At 41.9% G+C, this 24,591-nt stretch overlaps 2 protein-coding genes across 4 annotated transcripts in view; one reads left to right on the top strand and one right to left on the bottom strand.

Moving 5' to 3' along the window:
• npr1b (natriuretic peptide receptor 1b) overlaps positions 1-20,314 on the top strand; it is a 31,600-nt gene extending 11,286 nt beyond the window's left edge. Inside the window, exons 5-22 of the mRNA XM_077528268.1 lie at positions 318-453; positions 4,541-4,635; positions 5,913-6,048; positions 6,135-6,219; positions 7,039-7,156; positions 7,235-7,306; positions 7,401-7,478; positions 8,230-8,334; positions 8,519-8,590; positions 8,709-8,871; positions 9,986-10,141; positions 10,785-10,953; positions 11,016-11,162; positions 11,645-11,768; positions 11,883-11,951; positions 12,013-12,187; positions 13,304-13,402; positions 13,845-20,314. Of these exons, the coding sequence (XP_077384394.1) occupies positions 318-453; positions 4,541-4,635; positions 5,913-6,048; positions 6,135-6,219; positions 7,039-7,156; positions 7,235-7,306; positions 7,401-7,478; positions 8,230-8,334; positions 8,519-8,590; positions 8,709-8,871; positions 9,986-10,141; positions 10,785-10,953; positions 11,016-11,162; positions 11,645-11,768; positions 11,883-11,951; positions 12,013-12,187; positions 13,304-13,402; positions 13,845-13,990 (2,145 nt within the window). The 3' untranslated portion in view covers positions 13,991-20,314. The remainder of the gene's footprint in view (positions 1-317; positions 454-4,540; positions 4,636-5,912; positions 6,049-6,134; positions 6,220-7,038; positions 7,157-7,234; positions 7,307-7,400; positions 7,479-8,229; positions 8,335-8,518; positions 8,591-8,708; positions 8,872-9,985; positions 10,142-10,784; positions 10,954-11,015; positions 11,163-11,644; positions 11,769-11,882; positions 11,952-12,012; positions 12,188-13,303; positions 13,403-13,844) is intronic.
• LOC144023026 (protein DEK-like) lies at positions 15,320-21,265 on the bottom strand. 3 transcript variants are annotated; one of them, XM_077528274.1, is made up of 11 exons: positions 20,786-20,950; positions 19,056-19,367; positions 18,881-18,990; positions 18,029-18,123; positions 17,799-17,928; positions 17,042-17,341; positions 16,819-16,932; positions 16,666-16,747; positions 16,469-16,608; positions 16,329-16,397; positions 15,320-15,451 (listed from the first exon to the last, which is right to left on the bottom strand). In XM_077528274.1, exons 1-11 carry the CDS (start codon positions 20,886-20,888, stop codon positions 15,440-15,442), a joined length of 1,467 nt encoding a protein of 488 aa, XP_077384400.1. In that variant the 5' UTR covers positions 20,889-20,950; the 3' UTR covers positions 15,320-15,439. The 3 variants fall into 3 exon arrangements, with proteins under 3 accessions (XP_077384400.1, XP_077384402.1, XP_077384401.1); XM_077528276.1 differs by lacking the exon at positions 20,786-20,950 and adding an exon at positions 21,102-21,265 and having other exon boundaries at positions 15,322-15,451; XM_077528275.1 differs by having other exon boundaries at positions 15,322-15,451; positions 17,042-17,338; positions 20,786-20,945.
• Positions 21,266-24,591: the final 3,326 nt, after the last annotated feature.

The following is a 24,591-nucleotide window of genomic DNA, read 5'->3' as shown; positions in this document are numbered from 1 at the left end:
TCCATGAATATAATATTGTACCATGCTAAAGGTATTAATACTAACCCTAAGTAAGACATTTTGTTGAATATTTTTCCATCAAAAATGGATGTTTAAAAATTGATTCGGCTGCCTATTGAATCGATTTGAGAATTGTGCACTATAATATCACGATATATTGCCGAATCAAATTTTTTAAACACCCCTAATACACATAACAGCCTATGTTTTTTTTTTCTGGTGAAAGAAGAGAGTCTGGTCTTTTGTGTCTGTTTTGAGAAACGAGTGAAAATGTTGTGAAACATGTGTGCCGCCATCTTTTTTTTTCATGTTTGCAGAAGAACATCATCGCGGGCGGTTTCTACGACGGCGTGATGTTGTACGCGCACGCGCTCAACGAAACCATGAGTGGCGAGCGAACGCGTCCTCCGGGGAAGGTGGTCACCCACCGGATGTGGAACAGAACATTTCACGGTCCGTTTCCAACCCGCAATAAGCTTTCCTTCCCTCCTTTCTCCTCTTCCTTCTTTGCATCTTTTTTTGTCTTTTTCTCATTTTTTTTTCCAATCGGCCCTTTTGGACAATCGTTTTCCTTCATCCGTTTCTGCCCCCCACAAAAATGAGCGATTGCACATCACATCTGTCCCTAATGTATTGTCCTTGCCTGATCTTCTTCTGTGGTGTCTGTTGACGAGCGTCCTTAATGGTGCATGAGCGCCACCAACTGGTCTTGTCACGTTGTGGCGTTTGTCTAAAGTGCACATTTTGATCTGCAACTCAAGGCAAAAAAAAAAAAAACTCGCCAGTAAGGGTGTTGGTGTCACAATATGTGACATCACATATTAGCATTGAAATCCAAACTTTGAAAGTTCAGCCTGATTGTTTCTGAGATATTGCAGTTTGATTTTTAGTTTTTCAAAATTGGGCGTGGCTGGGCCACCAAATTTCTAATGGCCTTTCTCAGCCAAGCACTGATCCAATTTCAAAAAGGAAAACATCTCTGGAAAGGGGGAATCATTTTTCATGTGTTTGCATCAGAAGCCTTTTGACATATACATCTTTTGACCGTGAAAGTCACAATGAGGAACATGGCGCCCTAAGAGCACTGTAGAGTTTTTCCTCGTTCACTCTAATGGATGTTAACATAAGCTTTCTTGAGAAATGTCCAAACTAAAAAAAATGTAAAAAAAATTCTCAAGAATTGCGATTTTCATTTAGTACAATTCAGAATGGATTTTAAATGTCCTCAAATAGATTTGATTTCAATGATTTGATACTGTCTTGCCCTTGTGTATTGGGAGCGCTTGTTGATGTTGTACCCGATTTGGCCACTTAGGGGCAGCGTTGTTCCGTGCGTTCTGATATACAGTCAAGTTGTAACCACATTCGAGAGTAGAAGGAGAAAGTCATGATCGAGTTATGCCAATAAAAATTTTTTTTTTTTTGCTTTTTTTTCCATATACTAAAGCGTTTTTGTATGAATCGTCGTTCTTTTGAGGGATCAAGTAGCGTGCTAATTAGCATTAGCCAGTCAGGCTGGAGTCGATCATGACGATTATTTGCTCATCTATAAAACGAAGCACAAATCATTCAGTCATATCATTTTGAATCGAAAATCGACTGAATTGAATTGCAGACCCCAAAATCAGAATCGAATTGAATTGAGACCGTCAAAGAAAATTCGAAATGATCAGTGATGTCAAAAGTACTTCTGAAGCAAAAACAAATGGCAGATTTGGATTTGAATCAATAATTTCTGCTTTTTGAAGTAGTTGCTGAGAAAAAGGCCATTCAAAATTATGCGGCCACACACATTTTCATAAAGAAAAGTGCAATTGGAATGTTTTTTTGTTTGTTTTTTTCCTTCCTCCTGCCTGATTGGAGGTGGAATGAGCCAAAAGGCAAATGTTGGCCACTTCTCCTTGGGATTATTTATTTATTTATTTTTGAACATGGACTTATGGAACAGCACATCAGGCCAGACTTTCCCCAATCACTTCACGTCAGGTATGTGCGTGCGTGCGTGCGTGCGTGCGTGTAGGTGCTTTATTTGTCCTGCATTCCTCCTCTTTGCTTTGGTTTGTCATCAATTAGTGTGTCATCCATCACGAGTGTCACACGCACGCGCTTTGTTTGAAATGTCTTGACGGCGACCTTGAGCATTTCACGCACACACTCGCACATTGCTTCCTTTCCCAGCAACGGACAACTTGAGCGAGCGCATGAGGTGGACTTGACGAAGGAGGCGTGTCAACGTTGTCAGTCAACGTCCAAAAAGTCTCTCCGTTGACGATTGTTTGCTTTGAATGGACGTCCGTGTTTTTTTTGTGTGTGTGTATTACTTGTGCGCAATATTTAAAAAAAAAAACAGCATGGGCGCGACGTCATCTGAAGGTGCTTTTTTTGTGCTTTGTTCCCCCCCATTTTCTCCTTTTATTTTTGTTTTTGTTTTGTTTTTTGTAATTTTTCAGACTTTGTTTTTCATACATTTTTAGAATTTTCGGTGTTTCTGTCAAATGGCAAATTTTATGGGCATATGATAATTTTCTGCCTCTTCTTCCTTTTTTGGACATTTTATGGCAACTTTTTTTTTTTTTTTTTTACTTTTTTCCTCTGCTTTTTTTATATAAATTTTCTGACATTTTTGGAGATTTTGCAGACACTTTATGGTAAATTTGGGGATTATTATTTTTTTTCTTGTGAAAGAGCTCTATTTAGTGATCTAACCTACAATTTATGTTTACAAAACTAACTATAACTAATTCTAATGATAGCAAAAATGTCTTTCATTTTAGTCTTTGGTAATGAATGCCTGAGCCTTTGGGGATGATTTGAAATGTGATTTGAAGTCGATTGATTTTGATATGAAGTGGAATAATGACGTTTGAAAGTGTGCCACACAGAAGTGACATCATCTAGCAGCAGCCAATAGAAAAGCACAAAAAGATGACGTCACTCCCATGCTGTTTTTTTTTTTAATATTGCGCACAAATAATACACATAAAATAACTAAAACTAATACTGAAGCTAACAAACGTAACTAAAGCTAAGCATTTATTAAATGACTAAAAGTAATAAAATCTAACAGAACCACCATAAAAATGAACTAAAACTAACTCGATTTAAAAACTCCAAACGAAATCAAAACGAACTTAAATAAAAAATGTAAAAACGATGCTATTCATCCAGGGAGTGAAGCCGTGATCTCCCAGTTTCAGGGCTGACACTCCACCACTAGGCCCAGTAAAGCTGTCGACGCGTTTGAGTGTTTTTTTCGTCCAATGTGATGATGTCATGCGTGTGAAAGCGGCATCTCAGTGAGTGCTCATCATCTCTTTTTGTCCTCCCCGGGGACATCCATCACGCCAACGTCGCCAAATCTCATTGTGTCGCTCGGAACAATCTGTCCTCCCGGACAAAAATGGAGCACGGCGGGCTGAGACAAGTCACTTCCTGTTTTGCTGTCACATGTAATGTTCCCTAATTCCTTATCTTTGATTTACACGCTGCTGTTGCCAGGCAACGCCTCTCTCAGGTTTACACTTGTCACTTTTTTTGTTTTGTTCTTTTTACTTGTCGCCAGCGATCGGCACGCTCGGCAACGCTTGGACGGCGTCGCAAGAATAGGATCGCAAAAAAAACCCCAGCAATGACAGGACTCGTGTTATATTATTGATAGATAGATAGATAGATAGATAGATCGTAGGGTTGTGCAAAAAAAAATCGATTCTCATAAGAATTGTGATTATCATTTAGTATGATTCAGAATTGATTTTAAATGTCCCAAAATCAATTTTATTTCTGTCTTGCCCTTGTTTGTGTACTGGAAGCCCTGTTCATGTTGTACCCGATTTGGCCACGTAGGGGCAGTGTGGTTCCGTGCGTTCTGATGCACAGTCAAGTTGTAGCCACATTTAGAGAGTAGAAGGAGAAAGTCACCATCAAGTTATTCCAATAAAAGTTGATATTTTTGCAGGAAGAGCATATGCTGGTGAGGCATGTGAAATTGCTTCTCTGTGTACATTTTTGAAGCTTTTTTTTTGTATGAATAGTCAATTCTTTTCAGGGATAAAAGTGCCGCGAGTAGCGTGCTAATTAGCATTAGCCACTTAGACTGGAGTCAATCATGACGATTCTTTGCACATCTATAAATTGAAGCACAAATCATTGTCAATCAAATAATTTTGAATCAAAAATCGATTCTGAATTGAATCGCAGGCCCCAAAATCTGGATCGAATTGAATCGTGAGACAGTCAAACATTCCCAGCCCTAATAGATAGATAGACAATTGTGATGAAAAGTTGATATTTGCTTGTAAAGAACATAATGTCATGGCTCTCGTGAGCTTCCAGTTATTTATATAATCCTGATTTTTCTCTGATGGAGTAATTGGAATGGATAGTTTATTGTCATAAAAAAATATGAATGAAATGTTGTTTTCTCACTTTATTTTGTGGTCCCTTGAAGCAAATATTTGTTGCTCCAAATGTAACGTCGATGTCCAAGTCAGCCGTATACTTCAATCTGACGTGCGTGCGTGTGACCTGATGATGCCTTCAGGTGTGACTGGGACATTCCGCCTGGACGAGAAAGGAGATCGAGAGACCGACTTTGCTTTGTGGGACATGATTGACACAAACAGCAGCTCTTTTCAGGTACGTGCGCGCACCGCCGTCACTTTCCGTCACGCCTCAGTGCGTGTGCGTGGAGCAGGGTTATTATCGTTTTGCAATTTTTTATTTGAGTTACTTATGATTTCCTTTTGAGTTTTGTTTTTTAAATTGTTACTTTTAATTCCTTTTCAGGGTGGTTGTGTTCGTTTTTATTAGTTTTAGTCATTTAGTCATTAGTTTTACTTTACTTTTTTGTTAGTTGCAGTATTTTAGTTTAACAAAAATGTGTATTGTGTGTAATAGTTAAAAAAAAAAAAAAACAGCATGGGAGTGACATCTCTGAAGGTGCTTTTCTATTGGCTGCTGCTCAATGATGTCACTTGTGTGTGACACACTTTCAAACGTCTTTATTCCAGCGATTGATATCCAAATAAATGTACTTCAAATCACATTTCAAATCCTCCCCAAAGGCTCATGCATTCAATTCATTCCCATAGACCAAAACAAAGGACATTTTTGCTGTTCAGAAAAAGAGATGATGTACATCAGTATTTGCGCCATCTCAGAGTGGAGGCAGACCACCACTAGGGATGTAACGATACCGGCAATATCGCGATGTTAAAATTGACACAATATATCGTCGGCGTCATCATGTCACAATATTAAAAGCGGCACATCTGCACAAAAGGTCAAGTTGATTTCCATTTGTGCAGTTCTACCACCCTCTGGTGGCCAGTTTTTAGGGCTGTTTAATTTTCACATAGTAATATAGTAAATAAAATAATTTAAAAATTATATAAATAAAAATACATAATATAATAATAATGTAATAAAAAATATTCAATAATGAATTCAATTTTGGTCCTTTTATGTTTGAAATGCTATTGGTCAGATGAAGGGGAAGGTAATAATATGCTTATGAACAGAATCAATATGTGGAGGAACTCAATTATTCTTAGTAAGGGCCTCAATATGAAGTCTTATTTTAGAGATTGTAGCTCATTTATATGCATTTCTGTTATGTACAAAAGCACAATATTGTGTTTGTTTGTTTTTAGTGTGAGCTCTTTTTCTTTTTTTTTCCTTTTTTTTAACACAATATTGTGACTTTATTTGTATTTCCAACCCCACAATATCATGATAGATATTGTATCATGACCTTCATATCATGATATGGTATGGTGATGCTTGGATATCGTTACATCCCTAATGGCCACACAGTTTAGCGGGAAAAGAGGTCAAATAAAAAAACAAAAAAAAGATGTAGGCGTGTGTTGTGTATGTGATGTTCCTTTTTTTGCATTTGTGTTGCGTTGCAGACGGTGTTGGTTTACAACAGTTTAGAAGAGGAGCTGACGGCCGTTCCAGGGACGTCGCCGCACTGGCCTGGCCGAGGTCCTCCTCCCGACATCCCCGTGTGTGGGTTCAAGAACGAGAACCCCGCTTGCAACACCAGTACGTTGTTGCCGCATTCAAACTTAAAACAAAACAAAAGCAAGACACCTTTTGACTTGACTTGATGGCGTTTGTCGTGTGAACAGAAACCATCACCATCCACCAGATGGTGTCCATGGTGGTCTTCTTCATCCTCATCATGACCCTGACCATCGCCATCTTCATCTACAGGTGAGCAATCACAGCCCTTCAGCTGCTCAACTCAAGTGCTCCCCCTGCTGGAGATAAGAAGTACCATATATATATATATATATATATATATATATATATATATATATATATATATATATATATATATATATATATATACATATATATATATATATATATATATATATATATATATGGTGTCAGGCGATTAAAATGTATAATCGTAATTAATTGCATGACTTCAATAGTTAACTTGGCATCTGTTCTAAATGTTCAGTCATTTTTACCAAAGTTTCAATACTCTTGCTACCATAAAAGTGGTTAAAAAAAAATGTTAATTTAATAGAAATATGGCTGTATCTCTTAGTCATTGAAACAGTAATTTCCTAATAATTCATAAAATTGAGTTAAAATGAAAACGATGTACTGTTCTGTAAAAAAATTAAATAATAAAAAATAATCATCTGCTGTGATATTGATTTGTGTTGGCATAACTGCATCTGTAAGACGGTGTCCAATTTTTAACATAAAGTAGCTTGATAAATTCTGCACATTTTTCAAATTGTAAAATACAACTTGACCCCCAGTCTCCGCATATATATGTGCTGTTATTAAATGTATTACTGTTAAATTTTGACGTGGACATGTCTGCTGCATTACGACTGGAATTCCCTCACTACAAGCTTTCCAAGTAAGAGGCACTCACTAATGGCTTGTTAAAAGAAATTAGTGGCATTAAAGGAACTTTAAATTAACCTAAAATTAAAACACTAATTTTGACACCCTTAATGCATATATATGATGATGATGATGTCCTGGTTGTGGTTGTTGTTGTTTTAGGCGTATGAAGCTGGAGAAGGAGCTTGTGGCTCAGCTTTGGCGTATCTCCTGGGACGACATCCACATGAGCGACGTGGACAAAGTGCTCCGCAGCGGCAGCAGGATGACGCTGTCTCTGGTGGGTCTCGCCCGAGCGAGTGCGCGATTTAGTAGCGCGCGCGGCGTCACGCCACTAAAGCGTCTTTTTGTGCCGCAGAGAGGCTCCAACTACGGCTCGCTGCTGACGGACGGCCACGTGCAGGTGTTTGCCAAGACGGGCTACTACAAGGTCAGCGTGTTCGCGTGCGTTGGCGAGTGCGCATCGCCATCGCCGATTACTAACGCTGATTATTCCGTCCTTCCTTCCCGCCTGCCTGCTGCAGGGAAACCTGGTGGCCATCAAGTACACCAACAGGAAACGCGTGGAGCTCAACAGGAAGCTGCTGTTTGAGCTCAAACATGTGAGTAGTGGTGAACAACTCGTGGTAAACGAGCCGATCTGAGAGGCGAAAGAGCGCCCTCTCCTGTCAACCTTGACTCAGATTGCAAATCAGGAAGCTGTCAAATGTGGTCAGGATGTTTTTTGTCGTCTTGTTGTTTGTTTTCAACATTTGTGATGGCAGAAGCAAAAGCAGGTTCGACATCACTTCAAATGTGATCCAATCACTTTTTCTGTTGTTGTTGTTGTTGTTTGAAAGCGCTTCAAGTAGGGATGGGCGATATGGCCAAAAAATAAAATCTGAATTTTTTTTCCCCAGTCATTCAGGACAATTTAATTGAATGAATTTTAATCTAATAAACCCAACAAAAATGTATTTCAAGGTTTCATTTATTTAAAAAATAATTCCTGTGCAAAATGTTCCAACAACAATAATGTATACTGATTCTAAAGTCGTCAAAGTGAAATTTCTGCAGAAATTCCGTGGGAATGCTGAAAGCTGAACGCTAATAAAATTGGACGCGCTGGATGTTTTACATTGTCACTTTCAATAGAACCATATTTGCTTGTTTTTCAGAGCACTTGAAAAGGGCCTGTTGCTCAAAATATGACAACTTTTCAGCATGATGTATTTTGTGTTGCGTTTGTTTATAATTAACGTTCCTGACATTTGATTGTCCACACTGTCATTTCTTTGAACTTTGTACAATACTTTGTGTTGATGTCATAACTTGAGCGGTATCAGATTGTGACTGAGTTGTTGACGAACGCAGATGAGAGACGTTCAGAACGAACACCTGACTCGATTCATCGGCGCCTGTATCGACACTCCAAACACGTGCATCATCACGGAATACTGTCCCCGAGGCAGCCTCCAGGTACCGCTTGACCTTTTTCTTTGTATACCTGTATGGCTTTCTCTTTACCTGTGCAATCACCTGCATTTAACGAGATACTAGAAAACTCTAAACTCAAAGCGGGCAAATCTAAAGGTTTTATAGTCGAGCCACTCTCCTCCTCTCTCCTTACCCATCTTTGTCTGTTTGGCGTGCGTGCAAGCAGGACATCCTGGAGAACGACAGCATCACTCTGGACTGGATGTTCAAATATTCGCTCATCAACGACATCGTCAAGGTTAATGTTTGCTGGTTGGATTCCTTTTTTTTTTTTTTTTTCTTTTGGCTCGCCATCCTTTTTTTTTTTTTTCTTTTTTTTTTTTGCTGATGTGACGTGTGTGCCTGCGTGCGTGCAGGGCATGGTGTTCCTCCACAACAGCGTGCTGCTGTCTCACGGCAAGCTCAAGTCGTCCAACTGTGTGGTGGACAACCGCTTTGTGCTGAAGATCACCGATTACGGGCTGAGCGGCCTGCAGGCGGAGAGCCAATCGGCGAAGGACGCTCACGCTTACTACGCTCGTGAGTCACGCGTCATTGTCAAACTGTAAACGGTGACGGTCCCGGAACGCGGATGGCTGCAGATGATCCCAAATGGAAGTGTGACGAATATGTGTTGTCTGAAAAAAAAAAGGTTTTCCACTTAGAATGATTACCTTGGTTCTCGGCTCCCTGCTCACCAGGCATACCACCACCCGCATTCTCACTTCCCAAAGCTCGTGCTGAATTTTGCTCCTATCTTCTTTTCATTGTCAACATTTGAAAGGTTAGTTACGGATGCTGTACACGATTTTGATTTTTAGCTTGTCACAAACATTTTCGGCACCGTCGTGTTATGATGTTGTAGGGCTGCACCATATTGGAAAAACATGCGATATAGTTGCTGAATACAGCAATATCGACAATATGGCGATATTTAACAAAAACTGTTTTTTTTTTAATCTAATGAAAGAATTAATTTTTTCCATGCAGCAATATAAGCAAACTCGATGTTTCTTAGTTAATTAATTGTAATGACCTCTCGATAATGTTCAACTATGGGATGGCGGTGCACATTTTAGTTAGCGACTGGTTGTTTTACATATAAAATGATTAGAAAAATTTGATGTGAAATGGTTTTAGATCCGAAATCTTCAACATACCTGCTGACAAAAAAAAAAAAAAAATACAGGGGGAAAAATAATTGTCCTGACTAAACCTGGACTAAAACGTTGACAGTTTTTGTTGACTAAAATTAGACGGAAAAAATAAACTACGTAAATAAAAATGGGATGGGGTGGACTAACTATGTTTAATAGCTAAGAAGCATGATTGAAACTGGACTAAAACTGAGAGTAAATTTAAAAATGCTGGGTCAAATTTACTACTATGATGTCATCTACGGAAGAGAATTAGGGCCGGTGAAGGGAAAAAAAAAGAAGGTTGGCAGGATTGTCACTTTCAAGTGAGACTCAATTCAGGTGACTTTGGCCAGTGTGTTGAAGAGACCGAAAGGATTCCCCAGGCTGCCAGCACAGCGTGTGCGGGTGCCGGTATGCATGGTGAGCAGCAAGCCAAGCCGATCGGATCGGTGGCAAATCCACCTTCAAGCGACGAAGTCCGTTGAAAGGTGGCGTGCGCCATGTCGTCCCCGCAGAGAGGCTGTGGATGGCGCCGGAACTCCTTCGCATGGAAGCCCCGCCTCCTCAGGGCACTCAGAAGGGCGACGTCTACAGCTTCGGCATCATCCTCCAGGAGGTGGCGCTACGCCGGGGAGTCTTCTACCTGGACGGCGACCCGCTCAGTCCCAAAGGTCAGAGTGCAAGGGTCGCCGACTGATGATGACATCACCTGTGCTGAGGAAGTATAAGTAACGGCCAATCACCTGTTTTCTGGCTTTGGTCAGCAAACTGAGCCATCATTGGTCTTTAGCACAGGTGATGTCATCATCAGTTGACAGCAAGTAGAAAAATGACTTTTGAAAGGTATTAATTTTATATGAAAAATAATGAAGTTACCACATTCATTTTCGACAAAATATTCACTTTTGACTGCTGAAAATGGCTCAATAAGTCAAGTAGCCATTTAATACAACTGTGCCTTTTATTAATTTTTTCGCTCGCTGGGCGGAGCCTCGGGAAGCTCGCTGCTGAAGGAGGCGGCCGCCCGGTTCTACTCGCTAGACCGTAGCTCCACCCCCCACGGATACAACTTCTTCTCGCCAACGTCACTTTGGCCTTTCCGGCCATTGCATGCTAACCACTTGCACATTCAGAAAAAAAGTGTACTTACAAGTTGTCATCACGTTTCACGAAAGATTCATGAAGAAGTGTGGAAATTCATCAATTCATCTCCTTTCGGCATCAAATCATTGTTTGCGTTTGGTTTGATTTGGTGTTGGTTGCTTGAGCAAAAAGACAAGTCCATATCAATTGCAAATTGTGATTGTGGTGCAGAAGTTGTGGAGCGCGTGGTTCTGGGCGAGTGGCCGTGCCTGCGACCCAGCGTGGACCCGCACGCGCACAGCCCCGAGCTGGGTCAGCTGATGCAGCGCTGCTGGGCCGAGGAGCCCACCGAGAGGCCCGAGTTCAACCAAATCCGCGTGCTGCTGCGCAAGCACAACAAGTAAGCAAAACAAAAGAAAAGAAAATCAGTCACGGGAGAAACATTCCAACATTTGTGTGCAGGGAGTCGAGGAGCAACATCCTGGACAACTTGCTGTCGCGCATGGAGCAGTACGCCAACAACCTGGAGGAGCTGGTGGAGGAACGCACGCAAGCGTATCACGAAGAGAAACGCAAAGCCGAGACGCTCCTCTACCAGATTCTGCCACAGTCAGTCGCACACAACACCAAACGTCACGCCAGAATCGAGTCTCAGTTTTAGTCACGCTTGCTCGTTTTTAATTATCAGTTAATTTATTTAGTCGACTATAAATCTCACATTTTAGTCTTTATTTTAGCTGGGTTTTGTACCAAAAAATAATCGTTTGAGTAATCATGATTTCAATTATTGCCAAAATTATCGTGATTAGTATTTTTCCCCATATTTGAGCAGCCCTATTACATTCCCCTTCATCTGAATATTAACGTGGATTTAAAATGTCAAAGGGCCAAAACATGCCTTGTGAAAATTAACCTGCACTAAAAAAAACTAGCCACCAGAGGGTGCTACAACTGCACACATGGAAATCAACCTGACTTTTTTTTTTTAAGAGATGTGCTGCTTCTAATATCGTGACATGACGACGACGATATTTTGGCAGTTCTAATATCTCGATATCACCATATTGCCGTTATCGTTACATTCCTTGCAGCTCGGTGGCGGAGCAGCTGAAGCGCGGCGAGACGGTTCAGGCGGAAGCGTTTGACTCGGTCACCATCTACTTCAGCGACATCGTCGGCTTCACCGCCATCTCGGCACAGAGCACGCCCATGGAGGTCAGTCGCCGCCGGTGGGCGGAGTTTACAAACTTCGATCGTGACATAACATCTTTTTTTCCCAACACAAGTTTCCGTTTGAATCCTTTTTTTTTTTTTTGTGTGTGTGTCGAGGTGGTGACGCTGCTCAACGACCTGTACACGTGCTTCGACGCCATCATCGACAACTTTGACGTTTACAAGGTAAGAGCGCCGATTATGCGCCCGCGCGCATGGCGATGGGCGTTGACGGCGTGGCCCCCAGGTGGAGACCATCGGCGATGCCTACATGGTGGTGTCGGGCCTGCCGGTGCGGAACGGCAAGCTGCACGGCGCCGAGGTGGCGCGCATGGCCCTCGCCCTGCTGGACGCCGTCACCTGCTTCAGGATGCGACATCGACCCCGCGAGCAGCTCAAGCTCAGGATCGGCATACACAGCGGTCAGATGCACGCACGCACGCACGCACGTACACCACTTGTCATGGAAAAAAAGACTTTAGGATTGACGGAAGCGGATTGCATTCACTTAAAAATGTTTAGATTTGAAAAAATCCTGTTTTTCTGACAAATTTTTGGGGGGAGCATTGTTTTTGAGTACTTTTTTTTTTAATCTCTTTTACTGAATATTTTTTTCTGTTGTAAAAAAAAAAATGAAAAAAGGGGAAAAATTATTGAGAAAAAAAAGGACTCAGAAAAACAGTAGGGAAAAATTAGTCAGAAAAATAGGGGGGGAGAATATTATTCAAAAAAACAAAAAATATATTTAAAAACTTAAAAGAAAATAAATAAAAACTCATTTTTTTCTGTTTTCAGAATATTATTTATTACAGAAAAAATTATTCAGAAAGACGGGGGAAAAAATATTAAGAAAAATAGGGGGGGGTGAATATTTAAAAAAAAAAAACTAAAAAAAAAAACTTTAAAAAATAAAAATAAAATAACTTTTTTCTGAATATTTTTTTTAATGACAGAAAAAATATTCAGTAAAACTGAAAAAAAAAAATCAGAAAAACAGAAACAAATACTCCCCAAAAGAAGAAGTCCCCCCCAAAAAGTATTCAGAAAAACTGTTTTTTGTTTTTGTTTTGTTTTTTTAATTCAAGGGAATGCAGTACGGTTTAATAAGGATATTTGTCAATCTTTAGTAATCTTCCAGAATGTGTCCAAGTGAAAACTTATTTGGTCGAATTAGTGCTGTAACAATGAACAACTAATTGATGATCAAATGAATTGACGGCTATTTTCACAATCAAATCATTCGTTGATTGTTTTTCTAGCTGTGCTCTTTTCATCTTGCCGTTATTTTCCAAAAGTTTTGCTAACGAGGACATCGTCGTCCTTGTCGTTGTTTCTCCACAACAATAAGTTGGCGTGAGAAAAATGAAAAAAAAAATGCTTTTGCAATCAACTCCGACGTAAAATGAATTTCCATCCAATCAGTTGACGGGATGAGCGACGAAAACAATTTGATGGCTTTCAGCTACGGCAAAGAAACACAAGGTCCCAAAATGGCTGCCATTCTTCACCTGTTGACAGGTGTGTGTGTGCGTGTGTAGGTCCGGTGTGCGCGGGCGTGGTGGGCCTGAAGATGCCTCGTTACTGCCTGTTTGGTGACACCGTCAACACGTCGTCCAGGATGGAGTCCAGCGGGGAAGGTGAGCGCACCTTTGCAATTTCTCACACCTGCTCATAGCAAGCCAATGCACCTGCCCGCCAACAACAAACAACAACAACATGACTGTCAACCAAGGTTATTTGAGTTAACTTAAACTAACGAAAAACTCAATTCAAAACACTATTTTGTTAACAAAATAAGAACGAAAAGGCTTTTTAAAGAACGAAAACTAACTGAAACTACATTTGATGTTTACAAAACGAACTACAATTCTAATGATAGCAAAAATGTCCTTGGTTTTAGTCTTTGGTAATGAATTGAATGCATCAGCCTTTGAGGATGATTTGAAAAGTGATTTGAAGTTGATTTATTTTGACATTAAGCGGAATAATGACATTTGAAAGTGTGTCATCAGCACGATTGATGCAGTCATCTGAAAACGAGCCCCGCTAATGCTAATGTGTGTGCGTGTGCATATGCAGCGTTGAAGATCCATGTGTCGTCGGCCACCCGCGACGTCCTGCAGGAGTCGGGCCGCTTCCACTTGGAGCTGCGAGGGGACGTGCACATTAAAGGCAAAGGACCCATGACCACCTATTGGCTGCTGGGAGAGAACGACGGCCAATGAAGGCGGAGGCGGGAAGAGGGCGGGGCCACGCCTCAGGTTGTCTTCGGGAAAAAAAACACACACGGTGTTGCCTGGTCCGATCAGAACGACCGCGCGAGCGGGAAGTGTCGGATGCTCGCCTGACTAAAACGTTGTTGACTTTGAGCCCAATTTGAGGCCATCAACTAAATTGACTGGCAACAAGTCAGTGAAGCGACTGGCGTGTCCACTAGATGGCGCAAAGCTACGCTTGTCACATAGCAACATGCTAATGCTAAGTGGGGAAAAACAAAACAAAACACAAATGTAGACGCTGATTGCTCGTCTTGGTCTTATTTAGCGTCCAATTGTATTGTGCCCTCAGAAAAGACAAAAAAAATAATAATTCACTGCTGACACTTGTTTTCAATAGGGGTGTGCAAAAAAAAAAAAAAAGATTCTCCTCAGAGTCACAAACCTCAGTACAGTTCAGAATCAATTTTAAATGCCCTGAAATCTATTTTATTGTAATGATTAGATAATGTCTTGCCCGACTTGTTTTTGTAGTGGGAACGCTGTTCATGTTGTACCCGATTTGGCCACTTAGGGGCAGTGTGGTTCCATGCATTCTGATACACAGTCAGGTTATAGCTACATTAGAGGGTAGAAGGAAAAAGTCACCATCAAGTTATGCCAATAAATTTTTTTTTTTTTTTTTTTTGCAGTGTAGGAAGAGCATTGTCATGGTCGGTGGTGAGCGTTGGACACATTACAGGGAGACAGACAGGAAGGGCAATATAAATATACACTATAAATATATACACTAAACTAAACTTGACAGCAACGACATCAACATGACAAGACAATACTCCAACCCTGACTGAACAGCACTGACTAAAAATACACCAAGACTAATGAGACACACCTGGCAAACACAATGGGCCGAGGGCACTGATTGGTCACATATACAGGGAAGGGAAGAAACATGCAGGTGGACGAGGTTAACAATAACGAGACACGGGGAGAACTCGGAACTAAACACCACAGCAACACCTGAAACTAAACAAAACCCAACCACACGGAACCAAAACATGACAAGAATATGGCGGTGAGTCATGTTCAAATGCTTCTCTGGATACATTCCTGAAGCCTTTTGTTTTGTATGAATACCCGGTCCATTCTTTTGAGAGATAAAAGTGCCGCGCTCGTTAGCATTAGCGAGACCGACTGGAGTAGATCATGACAATTAGTTGCTCATCTATAAAATGAAGCAGTAATCGTTGTCAATCAAATCATGAGACAGTCAAAGATTCCCACCCGCATTTTTCAAGCATCAAAACGTTCGTGGAATCAACTCAGTTTGTTGTCAGCACACATGAAGGAAGGACTTTTACTTGAAAATCGTTTTATTGAAGGCAAAAAGTCAAGTGTAAAAAAAAAAAAAAAAAAAAGTGCCGAAGCGTGCTGGCGTGCGTCGCTCTTCTTCTTCTTTCATGTGATGAGCTGCGCACACAAACACACACACTCGTGTTCATTTTGGCTGCCATTTTGAAATTTCGTCACAGTTTTAGTCCACTTACATTCAAGCTTGTTAGTTTTGAATCACAGTTAGTCAATTGCATCTCGCTTTTATTTAGTCCATTTTTAGTCGACTATAAATTGAGCATTTTAGTCTTTATTTTAGTCCAAGAAACAAAATCTTATTTGTCTAGTTTTAGTCAACAAAAACGGTCAACATTTTTAGTCTAGTTTTAGTCGGGACAATCATTTTTAACGCTGTAGATTTTTTATTTTTTTTTGTGCCAGCAGATAATGTTTAATATTTTGGATGTAAAAGTATTTAACATTAAAAATGTTCTCATCTTTTTTATAAAAAACTTGACACATATTTACAGCAGTTATTATGGCTCCATGCATCGAGCTAGCAAGTTAGCCAGCATTCGCTAGCTGTCACATTAACATTATTGTTGGAACATTATAGCTGTTGGATGTTAACTTATAACTTTTTTTTGTTGTTGTTGTTTCACCGTGAATCCACCTTGTGTCTGTCCCATGTGATTGTGCCATGTGTCACATGACAGATGAGCAGAGACAAGATTTAACAAAATCATATCATTTTTGTTCATAAACTAAAATGTTTATAGATTTGAGTCCAGTTTTTATGAAGTGAACTACATTTTCTTCTCGTCTTCATTAGTCGACGAAAAAGCATATTGATTTAGTCCCACTTATTGTTTATTAATGAGGGCTTTAGTCTAGTCTATAGTTTTAGTCTGGTGAAAAATGTGTGTTGACAAAATTTTTGTTTGTTTTTTGTTGACGAAATGAACACTTAACATACGTGACTTGACACGCGCATCTCCACGTTCGCCACACTCACCGACTTGACGGACTGTTTGATGAAGTCCTTCCTGCCGCTCAGATCTTGACCGGGATACGCGTCAAAAACCTGAAAGGGACAGGATGGAGGCATGAGAGCGCGCTAGCGGTGGCGGCGGCGCATCATGGAGGCTGACGCACCTTCTGGCAGATGTGCTTCATGGTCATCTGTTCCAGGTCGGCGTCCTCGAGGAGCGCGCGCAGCGTCTCCGTCAGCTGCTCGTCGCTCGGCGCTCGATTGATCATCCTGATGAGCGGCTCGTTCTCGTCCGACGTGCCGTCTGTTGCCGTGGCGACAAGCGTCAGGCGCGTCACCCGGAAGGGGCGCGGCTTCTCACCTGTGTCGGCGTTCTTGCTGCTGCTGTCGGCCTTCTTGGTCTTGGCCGCTGATTTCTTCTTCTTCGGCTTCTTCTTCTTGCCCTGACAAACAGGAAGTGATGTCACACGTGCTAACGGCAGCATGACAATCGGTTTTGTTGTGTTTTTCAAACCTCATCGCTGTCCGAGTCGATGTCATCAGACAAGTCCCTCTTGACCCGTTTCCTCGGAGGCGGAGTCTTCTTGGCCGCCGTCCTGGGGCGCTTCTTCGATGCCGACGGGACCGCCTGACACAAATTTCAATTTATCGTCTCATTTAGTGACAAAGGACTTTTTGAGAGCTGTCAAAATGAACGACAATGAATCGAGTTAACAGCCAACTTCTTTTTCACTCACCTCTTCATCATTATCATCAGCCTTATTGGACGAGCCGTCTTCCGCATCGGAAGCATCGTTGTCTGGCACCTCCTCTTCCTCGTCCTCCTCATCTTCGTCTTCCTCATCTTCCTGGTTGTCGTCGCTGCTGGAGTCCATAACGATGGCTTCGGACTTACTTGCTGACTTTTTGGGGCTGGACAAGGAGGACGACGAGGCGCGCCGGCTCTTGGCGGCGCTCTTGCCCTGCTTGCTCTTTTTGGCGGCCGAGTCGCCTGACGCTTTCTTCTTGGATCGCTTCTTTTTCTTCATGGGAGGCTGCTGGAACAAAACGCAGGTCACATGACTTGACTCCAGTCATCCAAAAACGTGTGACAAGGTGTGCACACTTATGCAACTACAAGACAGTCAAACTTGACATAAAATGGTGTCAAGTTTTTTGAGATCCAGGCCATCGTTTGACTTTGAAATTATTTTCTTGTTTTGCTTTGACTTGCAAACATTTGAGATACGAGTGCCATCTGGTGGTGGCAACAAAATTCAATTGACTGAACAAGCTGGCGGCAAGTTAAAAAATAAATAAAAAATTGGGGGGAACCCCCATGCGAGCTTATTGGTGTTTATTTTCAATTGAAACTTGTCAGCCAATCAGAGAAGGGCAAAGCAAAATGTGACGTGACAACAAATCGATTTGCTTGAGGCGGGAAAAAGCACCGCCCACCCGAGCCCGTGGACTTTTTTTTTTTTTTTTTTGTGTGTGTGTGTATGTGTGTGTGACCTTTCCGCTGTTCTTGGGCTCCATCAGGAAGGTCATGATCCTCTCCACAAGCTCGGTGTGCGTGCCTTTCTTCTCCAGGTCCAAAACGCCGCAAACTTGCTTCAGCTTGCTGTTGGTCAAGTGCGTGTTCCTGATGACACAAAAAAACAAAACCAAAAAAAACACATTTGACCACTTACATCTTACTCATCTCATCTTCTTAAGTGTTGGATGGATGTTGTGCAACGTACTTGAGGAGTTTGTCTTGCTTTTTGACGTACTGCTCGCTGCCGGCAGCGAATGGGAAGCCGTTGAAGAGACGCAGGTTCTTCTTGATGCTCGTCATCTGCCGAAGAACGCGCACGCGTCATCGTCACATATACGCGAATACAAACCGTTCCGCAACCGGCACGACCACAACACCGTAACTTTTGTCTTCATTCTGAAAGGCAAACTTCAAAAGGCCAATTTGAAAGTTTGTTTTTTTTCCCCTCAGATATTGTGTACTTCAAAAAGTCGAAACATCAAATGTTTAAAATGACATCATACCAGCCAATCACGCTTTGGCATGACAAACGAGTGACATCCATGCATTGATTGGCTGCATGGTAAGTGCCCGCACCCAAACTGGAAATTGCACAAGACTCAAACCACCTATCCGGTAATATATACAGATCAGTGATGTTAACCCGCAACGAAGCCCTGAGTGCCTGTGAGCGCTTTTCAACACAAGAACGATTATATTTGACTGTTGCCAATCAGTGTATTTTGGTTATGACGGGTGTATGATAATTTCCATCAAACTATGATCATTTTGAGTGGTACAATAATCCTCTATGTCCCACCTGGCAACGCTGTCTTCACTTGAAGACTTGCGTCAATTTCCATACCACTCTTATGAGGTGCTCCCCCTAGTGGCCCACCAAGTAATTGCTCAGTAAGTCATGAACAATAGAGCCGTTATAGTGGTTGTATATTACTTCAAATATCGCCATACTTGCGTAGGCATATCGATAATCTATTGGGAGAAAAAGTAGCATGATTTATCGTCACACTCCTACTTGATGGACGAGAATTTGACAGGCGGCCATCTTGTTTCTCACCTTTCCGGGCCGCTCAAACAAGATGGCGTGCAGCGGCTTGAGGTCATCGGTCTTGAGTTTTCCGATCTGGAAGTTGATGCGCGGGATGTCGCCCAGCTTGTCGCCGCTCCCTACGCGCGCACGCAAGCCGACAGTCAGGAAAACGTCCGCAACGTTCCGTTTCCGTTCGCGTTACCTTGCGCAATCTGCAGCTTCTCTTTGTGTTTGGGCGCTTGCATGTCCAGGCGCTCCACGCTCTTCTTGGCGCGCTTGCCCGCCACCAGCGCGGCGCCGTCGCCCGCGGACAGCAACTGCGGCTCGCCGCTCCCCGGCCACGCCAGAGGCGGGGCTTCTTCTACTTCTTCTCCGCCGCCTGCCGCCTCCTCCGTTTTGTCGGCGCTCGTCTCGTCGTCATCGTTTTCGGGCGGCGTCTGCGGCCGCTCGCCCGCCGCGTCCAACGGCGACGATGCTTGTCCGTCTGACACTTCCTCCGCCATGTCGCTCATGCCTGTGTGCACATCGTCGTCGCCATCATCGTCTGATATATGTCGGACCTTTGCAGGTCAACTTTCAGTATAAAGCAAAAATATGTTGCAGGTAGGGATATACGATAATATTGGTGGCCGATAATTATTAGAAGTAATTATCAAACAGAAAAACCAGATAATAGTGAAATCTGCTAATGATTATTGGAAATTATTGACCAATTTGATGACCTCTGGCAATAAACATGCCATGTTGGTCCATCGGTTGTGGCTCATATCAATCAAATTGAGCTTCAGGGTGCGTTCCATACGTTGACACGTTGCATAAAGTTGATACGTTTCCATTGTTTGTTAGACTTCTAGTAGGTTTCGAAAGTTTTTGTATTTAAGTTGATTTTGCAAACAATTATCGGTTAGAAACGTCGGCACTTTCTAAACGATTGGTTTATCGAAATTCGTTGAAAATGGCATTATCGTGCATCCCTCGTTGCAGGTCATCTATTTTTGACCTTCATCAAACTTTGGAACCGGTCATATATATCAATTAAAAAAACAAATCCAAAAGTTTTCCCTTCTGTGACTCTTCCAGTGTTTCCATCACAACCCACCGATGACACACCATCAATCATTTTGATCATTGATTAATCGTTTAGCGACCTTATTGAACTTCAAATTGTCCAAATCCTGAACAGGTAAATATTCTCCCGATGGATCGCATCCTCCATCAGAACAGGCTGATCATTTTTAAAACTGAAACATTTGTAAACCTCTGATTTTACTTTGAAAAAGAACAATGATTAGCATTTTTTGTTGTTGCTTATTTTCTAACCATTATGAACATGTTTATGCATTTTCTATGTCAATTTGAGAATGTTCAGTTTTGGAAGCAAAGTTCTTTTATTTTTTTTTATCTGACACATCAATTAATAATAATAAGAAGAAGAATCGTCATAATAAAAAGACAACTTAATTATGAGTCATCATCACCAGTTGCAGGCCTATCCTACACTTCCCGTTTGTTGGCGAGGTCCCGCTGATCAATTCCAACTTGTTGATTTCACGATCACGTCAAAACGTGATGAAGAAGACGCAAGCAGTCGGATACGCGCGTTCAACAGTTGCCGTGTAAATTTTGTTGGTTGATTTTAGGCTCACAATTTTTGGAACTTTTACACCCAAAACTTGCTAACTTTTTGGAGCGGCGTGTGTACAACATTGCACGTGCGTTGTCTATCACGTGATGCCAACATGTTAACCTCCGCGCGCGATCAAGACACCCCAGAATTTAGCCACCTCCCTCAAAAAAAAAAAAATACAATGACGTAAACGTCACATGGCTGCAGATGGCGCCAACATCCAAAACGGCACTGGAACGGATTTTGTGACAAGAAAGTCTTCGCTAAGGACTGTCAAAATAAAATAATTGAATATAAACGCGTACTTGCTCTCGTTTGTTTTGTGTGGAGCACTCGCCGAAAGTCCCCTTTTTCTGCTTTCAACGAGACTCGTTCGCGCGCCGTTCGACTTGTCGCGCGTGACGTCATGCATATGTTCCCTCCTTTGGACCGAAGTGTTGTGACGTCGACTCGGCTGTGGTGTGCAGTTCTATGTCGCTAGCCTGGCTGCTAACACGTTAGCATGCCGCAACGTTGACGCCGCGTTCATCATGAGAGTTGGGAGGCCCGCCAAAGGCCGTCGTGACGTCCGTCCGTGACGTCGGCGGCCAAACAAGTTGAGCCGGCCCAAAGTTTGCTTACCTGGGCCTTGCTTCTGCTTTTCTGTTTACGTCGCGTCGCCGCCTTTCTCAAGTTCTTGCCACTTTTCCGCTTGTTTCTTCCGTTTCATTCCAGATGGCGGGTTCTCTGCTGGGCGGGGCAACGACGCGTCCTCTCTCCGACGATTGGACAAGAGCGTCGTGACGTTTGCTTTCCGTCTTGTTCCTCAACAATATGTCCCGAGCGCGGTATACTCTGTTGCCACCCGGTGGGCGCGCGCGGTAACGCATCAACAACGCGACGCCACCCAAAGTCCAACCAAAACATTATGCAAGTTGAATGTTTTTTTTTCTTTCCTCTTACGTTTGAGACAAGTCACACGAGTACACATTGAATCAAGAAGAAATAAGCAGGCTTTTAAGCCTTTTTAATAAGCTTTTTTTCCAATGCCCACACGTACAAGACGGTACTTTTATTTACAAACGTGAGTTATTGTAGATTTGTTTTTTTTGGAAATGACCATTCCCCCCCCCCCCCCCCCCCCACAATAGAACTGTTGTATTTGTATTTTTCAAAACAGCTACTTGTGTATGGAGGACCCAAACTGCCAAAATTAAAAATAAATAGATGACTAAATAAATAAATGACTAAATAAATAACTAAAAGTGAAAGTAAAAACGGATTTATTTCCATTTATATTTGTCTTTTGGATATAATTTTCGAATTGTTTTTTTTTTATATTTATTTTTCTTTTCACGTTTAGTCATTTATTTATTTAGTTATATATTTATTTTGTATGTTGGCAGTTTTAGTCCTCCATACTTATGTTCCTCTTTTTTTTCCTTCTTTTTTTTTATTGTGCTTATGCCAGTTTGTTGACAAATCGGAGCGAGTTCTTTGCACTTATGTTGACTTTTGGCAACACAGACACACCTTGGAACACTTTGGCCTGCTCGTGAACAAACGGGAGTATTTGTGTGACTTCATTAGCTTCACTTTGGTATCTGCAACTTGCGCGAGGTTCGAACTGCCGCGAACAACTGCTGCTTTGCTCTGCTAATCGAAAACAGGAAGTGACCTCATCGCGTTCTAGAAGTTAAACGGGTACATTTTACCCTCTGAATTTTACTTGCAACTAATTATGATTACCTATATAGTCCTAGAAATTATACAAAGATAATAGGACAATAAAAATGCACATCAAAAATACGTTGCGCACCATATTAAACAACAGCTCCTTCTACTGGCGAAACACGTAATTACAGCTGGACTTAAACCGTTCCAGTCCTTTTTGTAAACATTTTGTTTTTATTTTGATGTGCTGTGAGACGTCAACTTTCTGATGCGACCTCTCCACACTTTTTTCACGGTTTTGTCTGGCCTAATTCAGGCCTCACCATTGTGGGCAGCACGCTGGCGTCGTGGTGAGCAAGTCCGCCTCGCAGTTCACAGCTTGTGGGTTGGAATCCTGTTTAGCCTTTCGCGCGTTGTCCCAAAAAACATGCTACCGTGTTAGCTGGCTGCACGGGGGACAGGTTGTCCGCTGGTGAATGTGTCCACACGAGGAGGATGAAAACTCGCTTATCTGCGTTCCCTGACGTTGACTGGCGACCAATCCCAAGTTTGTCTGCCTGTGCCCTAAAACCGCCTCGTGAGCAGTCCATCATTTGTGTGACTGTGATTGTGATAATGGAGTGTTTGGAGAAGGCTTGCGTGTTTGACGTGTCTTGACGATGGCCCATCCCAACGGACAAGCGGGAATGTGTCGTCGCTGATGAATGAAAAGAGGGGGGAAAAAAATCATGTGGTGGCTGTTTATTAACGATTGATGGATTGACACGCGTGTGATTGAGACAAAGAAGAAAGCGGAGGCGTAGTCGTGCACTCGGCGAGCCGCTTGAACCTTGAACGGCAAAAAAGACGCAAAAACAACACAAAGGACTTGTTTCCTTGGCCGTGCCGAACCTTCTTCGGCTTCTCATCAAGATTGTCGTAAGATTATGTGGATTTCATCATCTTCAAGAATCAGCAAATAATCAAAACAAAACCATTTTTGTGACATCTCCTCGTCACTTGGTCCTCTTCACGTCTTTATTCAGGTCTTCCTGAAACAACAACAACAACAAGGTCAATTTTTTACTGCTCTCGCGCATGAGACGACATGGCCAACGTAACATGGAGGACATTTTGTCACGTGTCAACATGTATCACTTTGGAACACTAATCGTACTCATGTGGTGAAATGGATTTTTGATTTTTTTCTTTCTAAATCCATAATACTGTGCTTCTCGAGACGACTTGTTTAGTCTGGGGCAGTTTTGTTTTTTTCCATCCTCTTCTTTTCATCTCCCGTTTTGCAGCTCATTGTTTTGTTTTCATGTTTCAAACGGGCTGTGTGCTTTTTCTAGTTGGTTCATGCTTGTTACGATGACAAGGTTATTTTAGTTAACTAAAGCTAATGAAGAAAATCGAAATTTTTTAACAAAATAAAATAACGAAAATGTTTTTTTAATGAAAACTAACTGAAACTACATTTTATGTTTACAAAACTAAAACTAACTGTAATTACAGTGTTCCCTCGTCCAAAAAAATACAAAATAAAATCCGCAAAGTAGTTAGCGTTATGTTTTACATTTATTATCAATGTTTTATTTTTCACTACAATTTATACTTTTCTCATCGAGAATTTACATTTTCTCACATTTCTCTCTTGTTTAACGTTCAATAAATGTTCAAACCTTCATAAATTATAAAAAAAATAGGTACATTAGTGTAAAAAAAAAAATGTTTGAAAGATTGCACTTAAAAAAAAACGCGATACAGCGAGACTGCGAAAAGTGAACCGCGTTATAGTGAGGGAACACTCGATAGCAAAAATGTGCTTGGTTTTCGTCTATGGTAATGAATTGAATGCATGAGCCTTTGGGGATCCAAACCCAAAACTAAATCAGGCTTACATGATCAGTCCGAGGGACACGCAGCATAGGGTGGTCAAATCCTGGTGACATGAGGTCATTGATGTGTCCGAGCGACGTGCGTACGATCGTTTGCAGTGACTTGTGATGACGTCATCTTGACGTTTGCCCTTTGACCCTGCGTTGTCATGAGAACGCGTGCGATGACTCACGTAGTCGCGGAGCGAGCTGTTGCCGTTCCAGAATGGAGAGTGGGTGTTGTAGAGCGGGATGTCGTCGGGGAGGTTATAGCGCCCCCTGTTGCAGAAACACCAAAATATCTGACGGCGACAAGAAGAAGACAACGTGAGCTGCGAGTTGTCCTCACCATCGTCGTCGTTACGTGTAAAAGCTGTGAGGCAGATCTGCGTACCACGAGGCCACTATGTGCTAAAATATCATCAAGCAAGCGCAGTTCACAGTCAGTAAATACCGTTTTTTTCCCCCCAAACTACCACACATATTATCTGAAAATATACAACATGCCCAAAGACGTACATTATCAAGTGAAGCGTCACTTTGTCGGCGTAAAAAGCAGGACTGAAGAGGAGTCGACGTTCCAAAAATTGTGTCCGCTA

The sequence above is a fragment of the Festucalex cinctus genome, chromosome 7 (assembly GCF_051991245.1).
Source record: "Festucalex cinctus isolate MCC-2025b chromosome 7, RoL_Fcin_1.0, whole genome shotgun sequence".
NCBI classification, from domain to species: domain Eukaryota; kingdom Metazoa; phylum Chordata; class Actinopteri; order Syngnathiformes; family Syngnathidae; genus Festucalex; species Festucalex cinctus.
The sequence above is the reverse complement of the archived record's forward strand: the minus strand, read 5'-3'. Positions and strand labels throughout refer to the sequence as shown.

Coding starts and splice junctions, on each gene's coding strand:
- LOC144023026 (XM_077528274.1), bottom strand. CDS start 20,888: ATGACGTCACGCGCGACAAGTCGAACGGCGCGCGAACGAGTCTCGTTG. Junction 18,124..18,880: donor TGTTTGAGCGGCCCGGAAAG/GTGAGAAACAAG, acceptor GTTCTTCGGCAG/ATGACGAGCATCAAGAAGAA. Junction 16,609..16,665: donor CAGCAAGAACGCCGACACAG/GTGAGAAGCCGC, acceptor CCACGGCAACAG/ACGGCACGTCGGACGAGAAC.